Genomic DNA, 17,459 nt, shown 5'->3' with positions numbered 1-17,459 from the left:
AGGTGTGGCCCTTAAAAGCTAGAAAAAATAATAAAAAACAAAATGTTCAAGCTTGGGTGGCACGGTGATAGATTGTGGTTTCGTTGAGGTTCCCTACCCTTTTGGTTTTAAAGAGGTTTTTAACCCCCCTAAACGTTCCATGGGTGATCCAGATGTACAGCTAGAGTTGGAAGCCCCCCGAACGGGGCAGTTCTTTCCTTTCCAACCCATAGCTTGATTTGTGTATTCACTCATTCAACGAACGTTAAGGGAATGTGGTTTAGCAGTTACCCAGGGAGGTAGAAGCAGCCTGAAGAAAACATTCTTCAGAAGTGGCAGAACCAGACCCCACACCTATTTACCGAGCAAGTATTTACCAAGCACCTACTGTGTGCCGTGTCCTGGTCCAAACCCTGGGACCCCAGCGTTAAACAGCATAGCCAGGTCTGAAGTTGACACAAACTCCTTTATACCGCTCTCCAGATCCAGTCTGCCTCTGAGAACACGCATATCTCTAATGCAGCAATGTCCCTGTTGCTTGGCAAAGGGCCTGGTACATAGTTTTGGGTTCTTAAACGTATTTACTAAATGTTCCATGTCAGGCCTTGTGGTCCAGGTGCTGGGGGATCTGACCGTGACCAAGGGAGGTCTAGTCACCGTCTGTGAGGCTCTTGCAGTCTGTGTTCTCTTTCTGTGTGGAAGGGGGTGACAGATTACTCAAGGTGGCCGGCGACAGCTGGCCAGTTCGTCTTCTGGCAATAATATTAGAGAGTCCGCAAACTCCTGGTGCCCTTTTAGGGACAAAAAAGGCATATACAGGTATCCCAGAAGACTCAGAGTCAGAAAGACCTTGGTTTCCATCCTGTTTCCATCCACCACTTCCTATCATATCAGTCAAGGGACGTAATCTCCCCCAGCCTCTACTTCATTCTCTATAAGTTGGAATAGTCAACCTCTTTCCAGTGTTGTTGCAAGTTTATCGAGATGAATTTGCAAAGGATGTCTTGGTACAGAGTGACTGCTCAGTAAATGCTGAATAAATGTGGGGTAACAGATCAGGGTACTTGTGAGCATTCAATAAGATAATGAGGCAACGTGACTGCATAAAGTAGGCTTTCGGTGAAGAAGGTGGTGGTGATGTGCCAGGACAGCTAGATCTTTTTCCCTTGGGGTAAGAAGAATGCATTTCACCTTTTTAAAGGTGATGTGATTAAAATAAGCCATGGAGCTCTCTTGCTGTGTTCTAATACTGACAGCTTCATACTGACTGTGATCTTAAATGAATTACTTTACCTGTCTATGCCTCGATTTTTTTTTTTTTTTTTTTTTTTTTTTTTTTTTTTTTTTTTTTTTTTTGTCTTTCTGCCTTTTCCAGGGCTGCTCCCACAGCATATGGAGGTTCCCAGGCTAGGGGTCGAATCGGAGCTGTAGCCACCGGCCTACGCCAGAGCCACAGCAACGCGGAGTCCGAACCGCGTCTGCGACTTACACCGCAGCTAACGGCAGTGCCGGATCCTTAACCTGCTGAGCGAGGCCAGGGATCGAACCTGCAACCTCATGGTTCCTAGTCAGATTCGTTAACCACTGAGCCACGACGGGAACTCCTATGCCTCGATTTCTTTATCTATAAAACATGGAGTACCTACCTCAGCCTGCTTGTGAGTTTTAAGTAAACCCGTCGATGGAAAACGTGTAAAACTGCTAATGGCACCTAAGGGCTATATTGAGTTTTATGGTTCTTTTTAGGGCCGCACCTGCAGCATATGGATGTTTCCAGGCTAGGGGTCGAATAGAAGCTATGGCTGCTGGCCTACAGCCACCGCACCGTGGGATCCGAGCCGCGTCTGCTACACAGCTCACAGCAACGCTGGATCCTTAACCCACTGAGCAAGGCCAGGATCCTCATCCTCATGGCTCCTAGTCAGGTTCGTACCACTGAGACACCACTGGGAACTCCCAGTTCTTCTTATTCTGCCTTCCGCAAGACCACAGCAAGGGTCACCACCTCAGCCCGCATCTGCAGGCCATCATCAGTCGCCTGGCCCTGAAAAAGGCACAGGGAGGAGGGCGCAGGCACGTTGGCACAAAATCTGTTGGGAAGCCCAGGCGGCCCGGCTGGCGGCCATTTTGGCAAAGGGCAGAGACGACGGCTTCTCTACGTCATCAGTCTGCGCGACCGGCGGGCGCCTGGCGCTCCATGGGGTAGAGCGGACCGCAGCGAAGGGTACCGGAATGCGCGGCTGAGGGGCGTGATGGGGGAGGTGGCTGTGGCCGCGGGGCCTTGTCCGCTGCGCGAGGACAGCTTCACGCGCTTCTCGTCGCAGAGCAATGTATACGGGCTGGCGGGCGGCGCGGGCGGGCGCGGGGAGCTGCTGGCCGCCACCCTTAAAGGCAAGGTGCTGGGCTTCCGCTACCAAGACCTCCGACAGAAAATCCGGCCCGTGGCCAAGGAGCTGCAGTTCAATTACATTCCCGGTGCGTGGCGCCATGGGGCTGGGGGCCTGGAATGTTGTGTTGTGAAGGTTTCTGAGGCTCTGTCTGAGCTGGATCACCATGACGGGAAAATGAGATCAGGTTGATGGTGACTGAAGGGGGTCAGGGCTGATAATCTGCAGGCATTGGGGTCAGAGGACAGGGATAATAGGGGCCTGAAGTGGTTTGGGTTGAGGATTCCCCAGACGCGGAAACCAGGATCCCTCCCTGCCATGGTGAGGATGATCAGGACTCACTGGGACCCAGAGGTCATGATAATTTGCGGTAGTGAGAAGATTACTGAGTCCTAGAGGTCAGAGGTCACCATCATTGAGAAGATTGGGGTTAGGAGTCTGACTGAAACACCAGCTTTGAACTGTCCTCTCTCAGTGGATGCAGAGATTGTCTCCATCGACACCTTCAACAAATCGCCCCCAAAGCGAGGCCTGGTTGTGGGGATCACGTTCATCAAGGTACCCAGAGCCCCCTCCCTCTCCCTGTTTTTTCCTCCTTACTGAGTCTGACCCAGATCCCTCTTGCTGCCCCTGCTCTCCCCTGAGGCCACTTTCCTCCCCCAGGATTCCGGGGACAAGGGCAGCCCTTTTCTGAACATTTACTGTGACTATGAGCCTGGCTCTGAGTACAACCTTGACTCCATTGCCCGTAAGTGGCCCCGGGGTGGAAGGAGGGATGAGGCAGTGGCGGCTCTCAGGTCTCCGTGTGCCCATCTGCCTGTGCTGCCCCTGCAGAGAGCTGCCTGAACCTGGAGCTCCAGTTCACTCCTTTCCAGCTGTGCCATGCAGAGTAAGTAAGCTGCAGGTGTGATACAGTAGGGTGTGTGCGCGTGCGCACGCGTGTCTGTGTGTGTGTGTGTGCATGCGTGTGTGCGCGCGCGTGTTGGGAGGGCAGAAGCTGCAGCACACTGGAGACCACACCTCTGCCTATAAACAATCAGACTACTTTTTTTTTTTTTATAAGGTAGCCATGGACTAGATTTGGTTGATGGGCTACCATTTTGTTGTCCCTCAACTAGATAATCTGAGAGTTGGTTATGTTCCAGATACATAGAAGTCTCAAGTTCTAATGTGCTAGATACGAGCATTCTGAGACCCCAAAATGCTGTTTTTCCTAGCATTATTAGCGCTGAGATTTCAGAGTCTCAAAGTTCTACGGTTTGATGATTCTGATTTTCTGTGATATTAAAGTCCTAACATGACTATATTTCAAGGAGATAGAACACAGACCATCTAGTATACTGATGTTCTGGAATCCCAGAGTTTAAGAATTCCAGGAGTTCCCGTTGTGGCTCAGCAGAAGTGAATCTGATTATTCTCCATGAGGGCGCAGGTTCCATCCTTGGCCTTGTTCAGTGGGTTAAGGATCCAGCATTGCCATGAACTGCTGTGTAGGTCACAGATGCAGCTCAGATCTCACATGGCTGTGGCTGTGGCATAGGCCAGCGGCTGCAGCTCCAATTCTGCCCCTAGTCTGGGAACTTCCATTTTCTGCAGATGGGGCACTAAAAAGAAAACACACACACACACACTCTACCACGCTCAAGTTCCATGACAGGTTTCTAGACTTTCCTGCTTTCAGGGTCCAGATTGGGGGTCAGCTGGAGACCGTGTTTCTCCTGAGTGGGAATGACCTGGCCATTCATCTCTACAAAGAGGTGAGGCAGGGGGAGGTGTGGTAGGCAGAGCCCTGCTGGGACCACCATGGGCTGCCACGGGTCGGGGGCGTGTGAGCCTGGACGCTGACTCCAAGCCAGTGGCGGGTCTTGGTTCCCCCAGAACGAGGGGCTGCACCAGTTTGAAGAACAGCCTGTGGAAAACCTCTTCCCAGAGCTCACGAACCTGACCAGTAGGTAAGAGAGCCCCTGACAGAGGCCAGTGGGGACCGAGACAGGCGGCCGGCCCCAGAGCAGTCAGGCGGTGGGAACCGCCCCTAAAGGAATCAGGCCCAGGAGTTCCTGTTGTGGCTTAAGAACCTGACTAGGATCCATGAGGATGTGGGTTCGATCCCTGGCCTCACTCAGTGGGTTAAGGATCCGGCGTTGCCGTGAGCTATGGTGTGGGTCGCAGACACGGCTTGGATCTGGTGTGGCTGTGGCTGTGCTGTAGCCTGGGAACGTCCAACCCTAAAAAGAAAAAAGAAAAGGAAAGAATTCAGGCCCAGTGGGGGCCCAGGGGCAGGAGGACGCTCCAAGGGAGGCAAAGGTGGGGGCGGGGCCTGGTGATGGCTCTGCGGCCCCTCTGTCCACCCGCCCATCCCCAGCGTCCTCTGGCTTGACGTGCACAACCTGCCCGGCACGTCCCGGCGACTCTCAGCACTCGGCTGTCAGAGCGGCTACGTCCGTGTCGCCCACGTGGACCGGCAGAGTCGAGGTGCGGTCTGGGGCAGGGGCTGGGGCTGGAAGGGGGGTGTCTCAGGGCTGGAGGCGGGACCTGAGTCTTCCCCATCCATGCAGTGGTGCTGCAGACGTGGACCATCCTACAGGACGGCCCCATCTCCCGCGTGACCGTGTTCAGCCTCTCAGCGCCCGCAGGTGAGCTCCAGGCAGTAGCAGCATGGCTGTGGGTTCGGCTCCCCCCACTGCATCTGTACCCGTCTGCCAAAGCGTCCCTCCCTCCCGGGTGCCCCACCCCAGCCCTGGAGCCACAGTGCACCCTACTTGCCCTTGAGGCTCCTGAATTTCCCTCACAGCCACTGACCTTAGCTCTGACCTTGGTGTTGAACTTACCCCTTTCCCTTGGTGGCCTGACCTTGATCCTCACACTGTGCCTTCCTTCCAGCCCCCTGCTCTGGCCTCTACAGTGTGATTCTTGCCACCATCCAACCCAGGCTTTTCTCATGGACTCATCTCTGTCCCCCACTTGACCTGTTCCTCTTCTTGTGGTCTGTCCCCCTCTGGCGTCTCCCTCGGTCCGCCCCCTGTGGTTTATCCCCCGAGGCTCCCAGTCTGGTCTAACCTTGGACTTGGGTGCCATCCTTTAGCCTTTGTCTCTTCTACTCTGAGCTTAGGAACAAACACCCGTTCCTCCTCCTGGGGTCTGAGCTCAATCCATCGTGATCCAGCGCCCACTCCTCCCGCTGTAGCCCAACCTCACGTCTGTCTACTGGGGTCTAACCTGCCTTCCTCTCAGGTTTGAAGGGGGCGGGAGGAGCAGCCTGGAACCTGTCCCCTCACACCTGCCTCCCCGCCATTCATCTTCCTGCTCCAGGGGCCGAGGACAGACCCGAGCGGGAGGAGTACAGCGTGCTGGTGGCCAGCATGCTGGAGCCAGCGGTGGTGTACCGGTGAGGGGCCCAGGGCATGTGGGTGCCTCTGCACGTGGCCTCACCTTGTCCTTCTCTGCACAAAGTAAACCTTAGGGTGCAGTGGTTCAGGGCTGGGCAGACAAAGGGGTCTGTGTTCCAGGGAACGGAGCACAAGTGCTTAGGTCTAGAACTTGCTGGGATGTGCCGAGGCCTTGGGGCGGGAACTGAGATGGCCCCTCCCCCTGGGGTAGGTGGACAGGGCATGTTGGCATGTGTTTAACCACTGGCTCCGTGTGCGAGAAAGCCCTGGGGTGTAGCATCTGCGATTTCCCTGGGTCAGTACTCCGCTGACACGATGCCACCCACGTGATGCCTGCCCACTTGCAAAATTTCTGGAAATTTCCCAGTCGGCTCCCTTGAGCCAGTGCAAGCCAGCTGTGCACACCCGGTGGGCAGTGAAGGTGTCCGGGCTGGGGCCCAGCCCTTAGGCTACAGGGGGCCACGTGGGGGTCGAGACTAGAGACTGGGGGGTCACTGGAAGGAACGGCGTGGGTTTCCACTTGGGTGTGAGATGGCTCTGCCTCCAGGAGACAGGGTGGGTGTCCAGATCAGAGGCGCCTTGAGTCTCCCTTGGTGGGTGTGAGGATGTCCAGCTTGGAGGCAAGGTTGTCCAGGCCCCAGGAGGAATGGCGTGTGCAGACCTGAGACAGGGAGCCCTGTGAGGATGCGCCACCAAGGGTGGCGGTCGCTGCCACCTGACCGCCGTCTCCCCGCCCTGCTTCAACCCTCAGGGACCTGCTGAGCCGGGGCCTCGAGGACCAGCTCCTCCTTCCTGGCAGCGACCAGTTTGACAGCGTCCTCTGCGGCCTGGTCACCGACATCGATTTGGACGGGCGGCCAGAAGTCCTGGTGGCCACCTACGGACAGGTGGGCCCCGAGAGGTGGGGCTGCCTTCCCCCACCCGCCCCCAGCCCCAGCCTGTGTGACCTGGGTCCCCACCCATGCAGGAGCTGCTGTGTTACAAGTACTGCGGCCCGGAGCGCGGGCTCCCCGGGGCCAGGGGCGGCTTCCGCCTGCTCTGGCAGCGGAGCTTCTCCAGCCCCCTACTGGCCATGGCGCATGTGGACCTGACTGGGGACGGACTGCGCGAGCTGGCCGTGGTCTCCCTGAAGGGCGTGCACATCCTGCAGGTAGCGGGGTCCCAGCGGGTGGGCGGGTCCTCACCAACCCTGTGTCCGGGCAGGCAGGCCTCAGCTGCATCCCTCAAGTTCAGCCTGAGCCCACCTTGGGGCAAGGGGGTCGGTGGCTGCAGGGCCCCCTCACCCGCCCAGGGAAGGGAGTGGCTGTTTCTCCAGTTGGGGAGGAAGGTGGCTTCTCTCACGCAAGGAGAAGGGGCTGGGGCTGGGGGGACTGTCACAGTGGGGGTGGGGGCACCAGCCTGATGAAGGGGACTCAGCAGCCGCATCTGTCACCTCCTGGCCTCCCTCAGCCTCCTGGACATCTGTCCTTCAGTCCTCCTGCTTTGTCGGGCTCTGCGCTGTCCCTGTGGCCTCGCCCAGTCTGCCTTGTGGTTTGACTCCACCCTTCCGCTGCCCTGTAACGTGGTCCTCCGACCGCAGCCCCCCTCCCTCCTACGCGTGTGACCAGCCTCGCTCTGCCCGTGGGCTGCCCTCCAGCCAGTCGCCAGCTTTCTCGACAGTCTGACCTCGAACCCTTCCACTGTGCTCTAACCTCTGCACTTTCTACTGTGGTCGCGCCCTTGACCCATGCTCTCATGTCCAGCCTCTCCTGCACTTTGACCTCTCACCCTCCCACAGCAACCTCACGGCCTAAGGTCCAACCACTGCAGTGTTTCAGGAACCGACCTGGAACCCTACGTTGCTACTTAACCTCCAACTGGCGTAGTCTGACCTCTGACCTTTTCCCTCTGGCCCACCCCACCTTCAGCTATGGTGTACCTGTTTCCTGACCTCGTGTCTGCATTCCCCCTCCCTCGGGTCTGACTCTGGATCCGCTCCTGAGTGGTCCAAGCTGCGTTCTCTCTACAGGAGTCTAACCTTGCTGCCTCCTCTGCATCCCTGCTGGGGCTTTTCCTCCCACTCATCCGTGGGATGGTCCAGGTTGAACCTCGGAGAGGTTGGACCTCAGTGGGAGGTGGTGAGGTTGAACCAAAGTTCGTGGGACGGAGCGAGGAGGGGGCCGTGGTCCACCGTGGAGAAGAGGCTTCCCCTCTGCTGTGGTCTCAGCATCCCTGCCTCCCTCGTTGTGATCTGTGTCAGGCCATTTCACTGTGACCTCCTCTCTGTCCCTTCTGTCAGGGTCTAAGTCCAGACCCTCTCTCCCTCTCTCTCCTTCTCCCCTCCACCCCAGCTCCGTCTCTCCTGCACACACACGCTCTTTTTTCTTTAATGGCATATGGAAGTTCCCGGTCCAGAGATTAAATCTGAGCCACAGCTGCAACCTACACAGCAGCTGCAGCAACACCAGATCCTTGACCCACTGCACCAGGCCAGGGATCGAACCCGTACCTGCACAGTGACCCGAGCTGCTGTAGTCAGAGTCTTAAGCCACTGTGTCTCAGCGGGAACTCCTGTCTAGTCCTCTCTTTTCCACCTTGGTTTGCTCCTCATCTCTCCTGCCGGCCTAACCTCTTTTGCCAGGGTCTTTCACCTCTGTCCTCCCTGCTGTGGTCTCACCTCAGCCTCTCCGGTGGTCAGACTTTGCTCCTGAGGTTCCCATTGTGGATGAGCAGTAGCAAAACCACTAGTGTTCATGAGAACATAGGTTCGATCCCTGGCCCCGCTCAGTGGGTTAAGGATCCGGCATTGCTGTGAGCTGTGGTATAGGTCGCAGATGCAGCTTGGATCCCGAGGTGCTGTGGCTGTGGCATAGGCCGGTAGCTGCAGCTCCGATTTGACCCCTAGCCTAGAAACTTCCATATGCCACAGGTAGAGCCCTAAAAAAAAGAAAACAAAAAAATCCACTCCCACATAATGTGAGGTCTCGTTCACGTTTTGATCTGTCCCCGTTCCCTCTACCCAGTTCTAATCTCGGACCCACACGTCTGGGCTAGGCTTTGTCCCTCTCACTGGAAATTCACTGAAGCTCGTCCCGCTGGATCTGACCTCACCCATCCCCAGTGTGAGCCCCGTCCCCAGCCCACACCTGCTGGGCCTCTCTCTGACCTCCCAAGGGTGGCCCAAGGGGGTCTAACCTCCAGCTCTGTCTCAGCCTGCCTTCCTCCCTCTCTCTCATTCCCCACAGCACAGCCTGATCCAGGCCTCAGAACTGGTCCTGACCCGGCTTCGGCATCAGGTGGAGCAGAGGCGACGTCAGCCACCGAGGCCGGGGGACAGGGTGGGTGCCAGGCCTGCCGAGACCCCTGCCTCCTGAGCACCACTCACTGCACATCCCCCCCCCCCCCCGCCCCCGCAAGGCCTCACCTCCAGCCCTTCACGTCGAGGGAAGCATCCTGATGGGGGCGCGAGTCTCCCCAGACCCTCCAGGGCGGTGGATCTGTGAGTCCTGCTCTGGCTCCACCCCCCACGTGCCCTTTGACCCCACTCCCCTCTCTGTGCCTCAGTGTCCCCCATTTGAAAGTGAGATGATCTTACCCAACCCCCGCTCCCCGCAGTGAGAATTGGTCAGCAGACAAGTATTTCTCTGTCCAGAGAAGCCAGACTTGAACTTGTCTTCATTCTTGTATTTGACGAGCGTTCGATGAGAGTCTTCTGTGCGCCAAGCTCAATGTCGGGAGCTGGACTCACCTAGGGGGTGGGGGGGGCTTTAGGGAGAGAGGACCCAGGGGCAGGACTGAAGTGGGATCGTGGTGTGGATTTCGAGGAAAAGAAAGGAAGCTCGGCCCCACGGTCAGTCTGAAGTTAAACCTCCATGGAAGAGACTAGACTCCAAGGGAAAGGTGGAGTTTCCTGGTGGCTCAGTGGGTTAAGGATCAGCATGGTCACTGCTGTGGTGTGGGTTTGATCCCTGTCCTGGGAACTTTCATGTGCCAAAAAGAATATGAGGGAAGAGTCTGTCAGGTTAGACCTCCGCAGGTGACCTGAGGTTAGACCCCAGTGGAAAGCTCTGGATCTGGGCTCTGTGGGCAGATAAGGAAACTGAGCCTCATCAGAGGGAATATGGCGGGAGGCACCGCCATGGGGGACCCATGGTCAGGTTGTAGCAGAGGCGAGGCCCTCAATGAGTAATGCCGAAGTCAGACCCTCGCAAAAATTAGAGCTTTGCCAGGTTAGCGCCCAGCAGAAAGTGATAGAATTTCAGTCCCAGCTGGGGAGTCCTGAGACCAGCCGGTGGATGGAACCAGGATGAACTGTGCCAGCAAGGACATCGAAAAGCCCTGGGGACTGGGGAGCCGGGAAGAAGGCTGATGTCCCTGGCCCACGACTGTAGGAATCGCCCCTCCTGCGGCACTGGAAGGAGGACTCGAAGCCTTGATCTCAGGGACCAGTGGAGGGTGGGGATGACAGAAGACATCCTACCAGGAATAGAATCAGCTCAGGAGGGCTGGGGAGTAGTCTCTGAGCGGGGCCGACTGAGGGACAGGGTCGGGTGGGACCCCTGCTTCCTGGGGGAGAGGGGCAGCTGCCACGGTCATTCTGGGGGTGACCTGACGCTGAAATCCACCCCTCAGTCTGACCATCTGCGCCGACAATGAAGACCAAGCTACAGTAGGTTGTTAGGAGGCAGGAGCCCACCAGTTCGTGGCCACGCTGTCTTCATCTGGCCTCCCCAGAGCCGAGCCCCGGTGTGGGAAACAGCAGGGAGCTGGCACTGGACCCGTGCGCTCCTCTCCTGGCAGCAGCCCAGGGGCGTCCAGCAGGGACCGGCGGTGGGGATGGGCCCTGCTCCCCGTCTGCGGAGGCAGAGTGCTCTGCCACCTCCCATCCTGGGGTTTGGGGCACCTAGTTGATACTGATGTGGATCTGGGAAGTGTGTGCCTGTGTGTGCGTGTATTTCCACTTGAGGGCTCAGGAGTTTGTGTTCCCAGTGCCCGCCCAGTCCTTTGTAGTTCACCTTCTGACTTTTTGCCAGCCCCTCCGTCTCGGACCGTGTGCAGTGTAGCAGTTAAGAGTAGAACCTGAAGCCACGCTTGCCCACTCTGGGGCTCAGTTTCTTCATCTGTAAAATGGGCCTACTAGCATCTCCCTCTAAGGGTTTTTAGGAGGGTCGGTTGTGGCAACATGTGTCAAGCACTTATTTAAAATGTTATAACAAGGCCTGGCACGTGCCTGGCGCATGGGAAGGGCTGGTAAAGGCCTATGAATGGCAACTGTTGTTATTATTATTAATGGGTGCCTTGTGGTTGTTTCTGGCTGGCTTGGGGAGGTTCTGTCTGCAGGCACAGCCTGTGAAATCTGGATCTGACTCTTGCTAAAAACATTCTCGCCCTCCCCCCGGTTCTGGGAGCTTGTAACTATTTGTAGCTCTTTTGCCTCTTTGGCCCTTGTATGGATCAGAGACTCCGTGTGTGTGGTGGAGGGGGGAGGCAGTGTGGAGGATGCTTCTGAATGACCCGCACCCCGCCCCCCACGCACAAGCGCACGCTTTGTCGCTGTCCCCGGTCTGTGGTGCTGAACCTGGGGGGTGGGCGGGAGGCTTGGGCGGCCTCATCCCCACCCCCCACCCCGCCCCCCGCCCCTCCTCTCTCCAGGCCCCTCCCTGCCTCGCGTGCTGGCCTCCCCCTCTCCCCGCCTCCTCCTCCTCCTCCTCCTCCTCGCGCTCTCCCGCTCTCCCGCTCCTCCTCCTCCCTCGCAGCGCTCTCCCCCTCCCTCCTCCTCCCTCTCCAGCCGACTCCCCCTCCCCCGTGTCCCTCCCCCCTCCTCCTCCCCTCTCCTCCCTCTATCCCCTCTCCCTCCCCTCCTCCCTAGCGCTCCCTCTCAGTCTCCAGCTCATCTGTCTCTCTCTCTCTTTCTCTCTCTCTCTCTGCCGGGCGGAGTCGCCCACCACTGCCAGCCCAGTGCTTGGGGAACCGACTCGAGGCTGTAGCTGCAGGTAAGAGACCCCCAGTTGCGGGGGTGCTTGGGGGAAGGATAGTGTTACCCCAGGCGGGTGGAGGGGGGCGTTGGAGGAGCCAGGAGGAGCCGCTGCTTCCTGAGCTTGGTTACAGGGTAGGGGGCATATCCCGGGCGAGGGTACCAGGGCCCTAACGTGGAGGCGGGGCACCAGCAGCAGCCAACATCCTCAGCCCCTCTCGCGTTTCAGCGAGCCTGGAGGGCTGGGGAGGGGGTGCCTCCTGGGCACTGGGGATGAGAACACCCCACCCTGTCTGGGGCAGCTCCCCCACCTTCGCGGCCCCCGCCCCCGCCTTCCTGTGTCTGAGTCTCATCTCTCTGTGTCTCCACGTCTCTCAGGGGTCTCTGTCCTGCGAGTCTGGCTGCCTCCGAATCTGTTTCCCTGCCTCCCTCGGTCTCTCACTCTGTCTCCCTCTCGGTCTCGCTGCGCCTGGGTCTGTTCTGGCTTTTCTGTCTCTAAGCCCTCGGTTTCTTCTGCCTTCCTCTTTCACCATCTCTGTGTGTTTCTCGCTGTCTCTGTCTCTCTCTACCTTCTCGGCTTCCTCTGTGCCTCTGTCTCTCTCCATCAGTGTGGCTTCCTCTCTTCCCTGCCTCTCTCGTCTCCATCTCCGTCTCCAGACACCTGGCCTCTGTTTTCTCTGTCTCCCGGAGAGCCAGTTAATGCTCCTCCTACACACCTTTGTCTCCACCCCTGGCAGGGGGAGACTTGGAGGAAGAAGATCCCCCCCCGCAGAGTGGGCTCCCCCAGAAAGCACGGAGTCCCCCGAACTCCTCTCCCCTCCTCAGCCGCACCCCCCCCCCATCCTCCGGGCTGGCATCTGCCCATCCTCCCCTGAGGACTGAGCTCCTCTGCGCTCCCCTGCCTTGTTTCTGGGAGCCTGTGGCCAGTCCTGCCTGCAGTCTAACCTGCGCCGTTAGCTGTGGACAGCGAACCAGCCCTGTCTTCATCTAACCTCCTTGTTCGTCTTCACATCGACTTGGCCAGTCCTTCCTGCGGTCTAACTTCCATCCCTCTTCGGCTGTTGGTCCAATTCTTGTCTTGTTCTTTCTTTTGACAGTTCCTGAGCACCTTTCCTGCCCCAGGCACAGCTCCAGGCCAGTCCAGGCCAGAGGTGCCATTTCCCCTCCATCCCTCTCACAGTGCGCCAGCCTCAGACTGGCCTCCCCGTGGGGATGGAGCCCAAGAGCTTGCCCACCGCCTCTTGGGGACTCCGGGGGGGCCCTTCAGAGTCTGGAAATCCCTGGCCAATACTTCCTCTTCCTTCTCATTGAGAAGGGGCCCCAGAGAAAACAGGCGAGATGAGCAGTGTGGAGCTGAGCCTATAGCCCACGCTGTGACGGGGCGAGGTATCCACATGCCCATGTGGGGCTGCAGGTGGGTTTTTAAAACCAGGGTAAGAGTCCCACCCCTCGAGGTTCCAGCTCTGCTCTGCCCCTGACTTGAAGCTGGCCAGGCTCTTTCTGGCTCCAGACCTCAGTTTATGCTTCAGTGTATGAAAGCCTGAACACCAACGTAGTGTGTGTGTGTGTGTGTGTGTGTGTGTGTGTGTGTACAATCTCCAGGCTGGGACATCCTGTGCAGGTGGGAGAGCCTGGGCAGTAAGTGTGCATGTTTAGAAGGCCGTGCCCCCCAACCTCCACAATCCCAGGGGCAGGCAGCTGGCACCCCCGCCCCCCACGCCTCCGCCGTGAGCACAGTCAGGAACCACCGCCAGCCGCATCAGAGGGAGGGACTGAAGGAGGGGGTCCCACAGGGCCTGTCAGCGCCCCCGCCCCCCCAGCTTGCAGGCCCACTCTGCAGATGCGGTCTCTGAGGCCCCAGCCCTCACACCCCAGGAGGTGTGTGAGGCAGAACTGGGGCACTCCCACTGACCCAGCTGGCCAGTGGCCCATGAGGGCAGGCAGGGATGCTCCCAGGAGATGGTGCCCGCCATCTGCCCTCCAGAGTCCCACCCCGGCCTTAACCTGATCCTTTTGCCCCTGGATTCTAAACCCAGCTTAGGTTTCAGGGCTGCTGGTAGAGCCAGAGACACAGCGGCAGAGGCCTCCAGCAGAGGGAAGACAGCTGTCCCCCCGTGACAGGGCTCAGACCTCTTGATGGTTCATTTCACAAATATTTATCTAATGCTTTCTCTCCCTGACCCACTCCTTCCCTAAGCTTCAGGGAGAGGAAACCAGGTTCTGCAGGAAAAGGCACTGAAGCAGCTGCTCTGCCCGGCGCTACGGCCAGGAGGGTGGGCCTCGGGCACCCACAGGCGGACCCTGGTCTCCCTTGAGGACCCAGGTGGGAGGGACAGGTGGTTAAACTTGAGGCGGGACTTCCCGGATCACGGCCCTCCTGAGGGAGGTGGGGTGGCTGCTGTAGAGGAATTCTGGGCTCCCAGGTGGCCCTGATTTCTCCTGAAAGCTGTGGGGGGCGGGAGGGAAGGAGAAGAGAGCCTGAGTCTTTGCTTTGGATCCTGGTGGGTTTGTAATTATGCCTAAGTCGTTGCTAATTAGGGGGCTGCTAATTAGATGTACCATTAGGGGCCTTGCCAAGGGAGCTAATTGTGTGGTGGTCCTTTAAGAATCACCCCTCTCCCCCCTGCCTACACACACACACACACACACACACACACACACACACACTCACTCACACCCTCTCCTTCTCAGAGAAGTTCTGCCAACATTCTGCCTCCCTCCCCCGGAGGAGCCAGCTCCCAATTCGTGAGTACATGGGTATGTGTTGGGGGCAGGCTGTGGGTTAGACTCTAAGAAGAACTTTTTTTTGGCCATGCCTGCGGCATGCAGAAATGCCCAGGCCAGGGGTGGAGACTACACCACAGCAGTGACCTGGGCTACAGCAGGGACAATGCCAGCTCCTTTACCAGGGAACTCTCTGAGAAGAACTTTTCAGATAGAAATGGAAATTCCTGAGAGAACTAAGGCTGGCAGCCAGGCAAGGGGGCAGGGGGCAGGCAGTGGAGGCCCTGAGGTTCCTCCCTCCCTCTCTTGGTCCCAGTATTGATAGGCTACTGGGTTGCCATGGCAACAAAAGGATGGGTCCGGGGAACTGGCAGTCAGACCACTCTTAGAGAAACTGGGAGCTGAAGACTGGGTGCTGGGGGTGTTAGGCAAGATATGTTGCCTATCTGAGGCCTGGTTCTCACATCTATTAAATAGCTGGGGCCGCCCCAGAGTGGGATGGTGTCCTCTGGAATAGAGTGGTCAGCGAAAGGGACACGGAGTGGAGAGCTGAGCAGAGGGAAGGGATGTGCGGGAAAGAGAGTCCCGGGAAGCGGCACGACAGGTGCACAGGGGCTGGCGTGTGAGGAACAAAGAGGAGGTCGTGCGGCTGGGGCCAAATGAGGGAGGGGGAGAGGGAGAGAGAGGAGGCCGGGCGGGGGGCAGCCTTATGATCCAGGGAGGGGATTTTGGAGTTCTGAGTGAGACCCGAGCCATGGAAGGCTCTGAGCAGAGGGGAGGGATGTAAACTGATCTGCATTTTTTAAGAAAACCTAAACGCAGAAGGAGCCACTCACCCCAAGGCCAGAGGCAGGAAGAGAAGTCCTGACCCCCACCCCCACCCATGGGGCAAAAAGCTCAACCCGCGGCCTGATACGTCATACTTTCCAAGGAGCCATGCACTTGCCAGAAACCCAGGGATACTGGCAAGAGACACCTGCCACCACCTTAGGGAAGTGAGAGCCCCTCCACCAGCCCCTCCCCAGCCCCATCTGAGACAGACAAACAAACACCCCAGCACCCACCACAATCCAAATCCCAAGCAGGAGCCCTCTGAGCACCAAGTAGGAAACCATAGGAATCACCAAACGAGTTTAGGGTCCCCCAGCCCCTTGCCTCACCCACCACCGTATTCAGTGTGAGTTCTTTTGTGCCTGGCTTCACTCTGCCATGGTACGTCTGTGAGATTCATCTGTGTTGTCGGGTGTATCAGTTACCCACGCCTTTTCAGAGCTGTATAATATTCCACCCTGTACTTCATGTTCTTGCTCCTAGGCATCTGGGTTGCTTTCAAGATGGGAACGATTATAAGTGAAGCTGCTGTGAATTTTTTATGTATGTGCCTTTTGGCAAACACACAATACTTCTCTTGGGTACCTACCTGGGAGCAGAATTGCTGAGTCCTAGGATGCATGATGTTCACCTGTAGTTTCCTGAAGTGGTTAGATGCCCATCGGCAGCACGTGGTGTCTTTATCTTTCGGTGTCTTTCTCTCTTGGTCTCTGCATGGCTCTCTCTGTGTCTCTGTGTCCCTGTGTCTTTTTCTTTTTTAATTTTATTGGAGTATAGTCGACTTACATTGTTACACGTCCCTCTGTCTTTGAATCTCTGTTTCTCTTTTTCTCCCCCAGTCCCCTTCCTTCCTCTGTGAGTCCTCAGCTTCTCCCTCATCCCCCACCTTCAAAAAGCCTTGACTCCGGGAGTTCCCGTCGTGGCACAGTGGTTAGCAAATCCGACTAGGAACCGTGAGGTTGTGGGTTCGATCCCTGGCCTCGCTCAGTGGGTTAAGGATCCGGTGTTGCCATGAGCTGTGGTGTAGGCCACAGACGCGGCTTGGATCCCGCATTGCTGTGGCTGTGGTATGGGCCAGCAGCTGTATCTCCAACTGGACCCCTAGCCTGGGAACTTCCATATGCCGCGAGTGCTGCCCTGGAAAAGGCAAAAAAAAAAGCCTCGACTCTGGAGCGATGGGGGTGGGGTGGGGGGCTGTGTGCTCCCCTCCCTCAGACTCCCTCCTCCTCCCCCACAGGACCCTGCCCCCTCCATGGCTCCCCTGGCCTTGGTGGGGTTTGCACTCCTCCTGGGGACTCCCCCGTGCTCAGGGGCGGCCACCCCGACCCCCTCCCTGCCACCGCCCCCAGCCAATAACAGTGATGCCAGCAGTACAGGGGGCTGCCAGGGCTCCAACCGCTGCCAGCCGGGGGTCCTGCTGCCCGTTTGGGAGCCCGATGACCCGTCGCTGGGGGACAAAGCCGCGCGGGCTGTGGTCTACTTCGTGGCCATGGTCTACATGTTCCTGGGCGTGTCCATCATCGCCGACCGCTTCATGGCATCCATCGAGGTCATCACGTCCAAGGAGAAGGAGATCACCATCACCAAGGCCAACGGCGAAACCAGCGTGGGCACCGTCCGCATCTGGAACGAGACTGTGTCCAACCTCACGCTCATGGCCCTGGGCTCCTCGGCCCCAGAGATCCTGCTGTCTGTCATCGAGGTCTGCGGCCACAACTTCCAGGCGGGCGAGCTGGGCCCGGGCACCATCGTGGGCAGCGCCGCCTTCAACATGTTTGTGGTCATCGCCGTGTGCATCTACGTCATCCCGGCCGGCGAAAGCCGCAAGATCAAGCACCTGCGAGTCTTCTTCGTCACGGCCTCTTGGAGCATCTTCGCCTACGTCTGGCTTTATCTCATCCTTGCTGTCTTTTCCCCCGGTGTGGTCCAGGTAAGCCAGGACCCCTGGCCGTTGCCTTGGCGCAGGTGTGTCAGCGAAACCCAGAGGGGTGGCTCCCGGGGCTCCAAGCGTCAATTCCTGTGTTTGCGGAACTGCGTGCTCACATCCGCGAGGGCCCGCCGGGTGTGGCTGTGCAGGTCGCCCACTGCACAAAGGCATCAGCCTGGAGGGGATAAGGTGGGGCTGGAATTCAGTGGGTGCTCCCCAGCCAGGTGTGGCCGGTGCTGCGGGCCCTGGAAAGGGCTGGTCTTCCCAGAGTG

The 17,459-nt window shown here is 58.0% G+C and overlaps 2 protein-coding genes across 6 annotated transcripts in view; both read left to right on the top strand.

Moving 5' to 3' along the window:
- The first annotated feature begins 2,157 nt into the window (after positions 1-2,157).
- On the top strand, positions 2,158-9,399 carry KPTN (kaptin, actin binding protein). 3 transcript variants are annotated; one of them, XR_014806444.1, is made up of 12 exons: positions 2,158-2,454; positions 2,842-2,924; positions 3,030-3,114; positions 3,201-3,255; positions 4,048-4,123; positions 4,245-4,318; positions 4,729-4,838; positions 4,922-4,999; positions 5,247-5,751; positions 6,504-6,639; positions 6,720-6,902; positions 8,977-9,399. XR_014806444.1 is itself a non-coding variant. In XM_003127264.6 (12 exons), the coding sequence occupies exons 1-12, from the start codon at positions 2,232-2,234 to the stop codon at positions 9,103-9,105; spliced, it is 1,308 nt and encodes a 435-aa protein (XP_003127312.2). In that variant the 5' UTR covers positions 2,158-2,231; the 3' UTR covers positions 9,106-9,399. The 3 variants fall into 3 exon arrangements, 2 of the variants coding, with proteins under 2 accessions (XP_003127312.2, XP_084817415.1); XM_003127264.6 differs by having other exon boundaries at positions 5,676-5,751; XM_084961289.1 differs by having other exon boundaries at positions 4,223-4,318; positions 5,676-5,751.
- Positions 9,400-11,611: 2,212 nt separating this feature from the next.
- The window catches only part of SLC8A2 (solute carrier family 8 member A2), a 35,001-nt gene continuing 29,153 nt past the window's right edge, over positions 11,612-17,459 (top strand). For 2 of the 3 annotated variants that reach the window (XM_084961277.1, XM_084961275.1), the window contains exons 1-2: positions 11,612-11,724; positions 16,498-17,190. In XM_084961277.1, the coding sequence (XP_084817403.1) occupies positions 16,513-17,190 (678 nt within the window). In that variant the 5' untranslated portion in view covers positions 11,612-11,724; positions 16,498-16,512. Of the gene's footprint in view, positions 11,725-12,802; positions 13,120-13,902; positions 14,029-14,396; positions 14,451-16,497; positions 17,191-17,459 lie in introns of those variants that run through there. The other variant, XM_084961276.1, reaches the window with a different exon arrangement.

This window comes from Sus scrofa, chromosome 6 (genome assembly GCF_054392235.1).
Source record: "Sus scrofa isolate SSC_HxYL_T2T_F1_AM1 chromosome 6, Sscrofa_HxYL_maternal_Yorkshire_Landrace_v2.0, whole genome shotgun sequence".
In the NCBI taxonomy this organism is placed as follows: domain Eukaryota; kingdom Metazoa; phylum Chordata; class Mammalia; order Artiodactyla; family Suidae; genus Sus; species Sus scrofa.
The sequence above is the reverse complement of the archived record's forward strand: the minus strand, read 5'-3'. Positions and strand labels throughout refer to the sequence as shown.

What these genes read in the sequence shown, in the direction of transcription:
- KPTN (XM_003127264.6), top strand. Translation starts at nt 2,232, where the DNA reads ATGGGGGAGGTGGCTGTGGCCGCGGGGCCTTGTCCGCTGCGCGAGGAC. An exon ending in CTCACGAACCTGACCAGTAG is followed by an intron (nt 4,319 to 4,728) that starts GTAAGAGAGCCC and finishes GCCCATCCCCAG; the next exon opens with CGTCCTCTGGCTTGACGTGC. An exon ending in TGGTGGCCACCTACGGACAG is followed by an intron (nt 6,640 to 6,719) that starts GTGGGCCCCGAG and finishes CCACCCATGCAG; the next exon opens with GAGCTGCTGTGTTACAAGTA.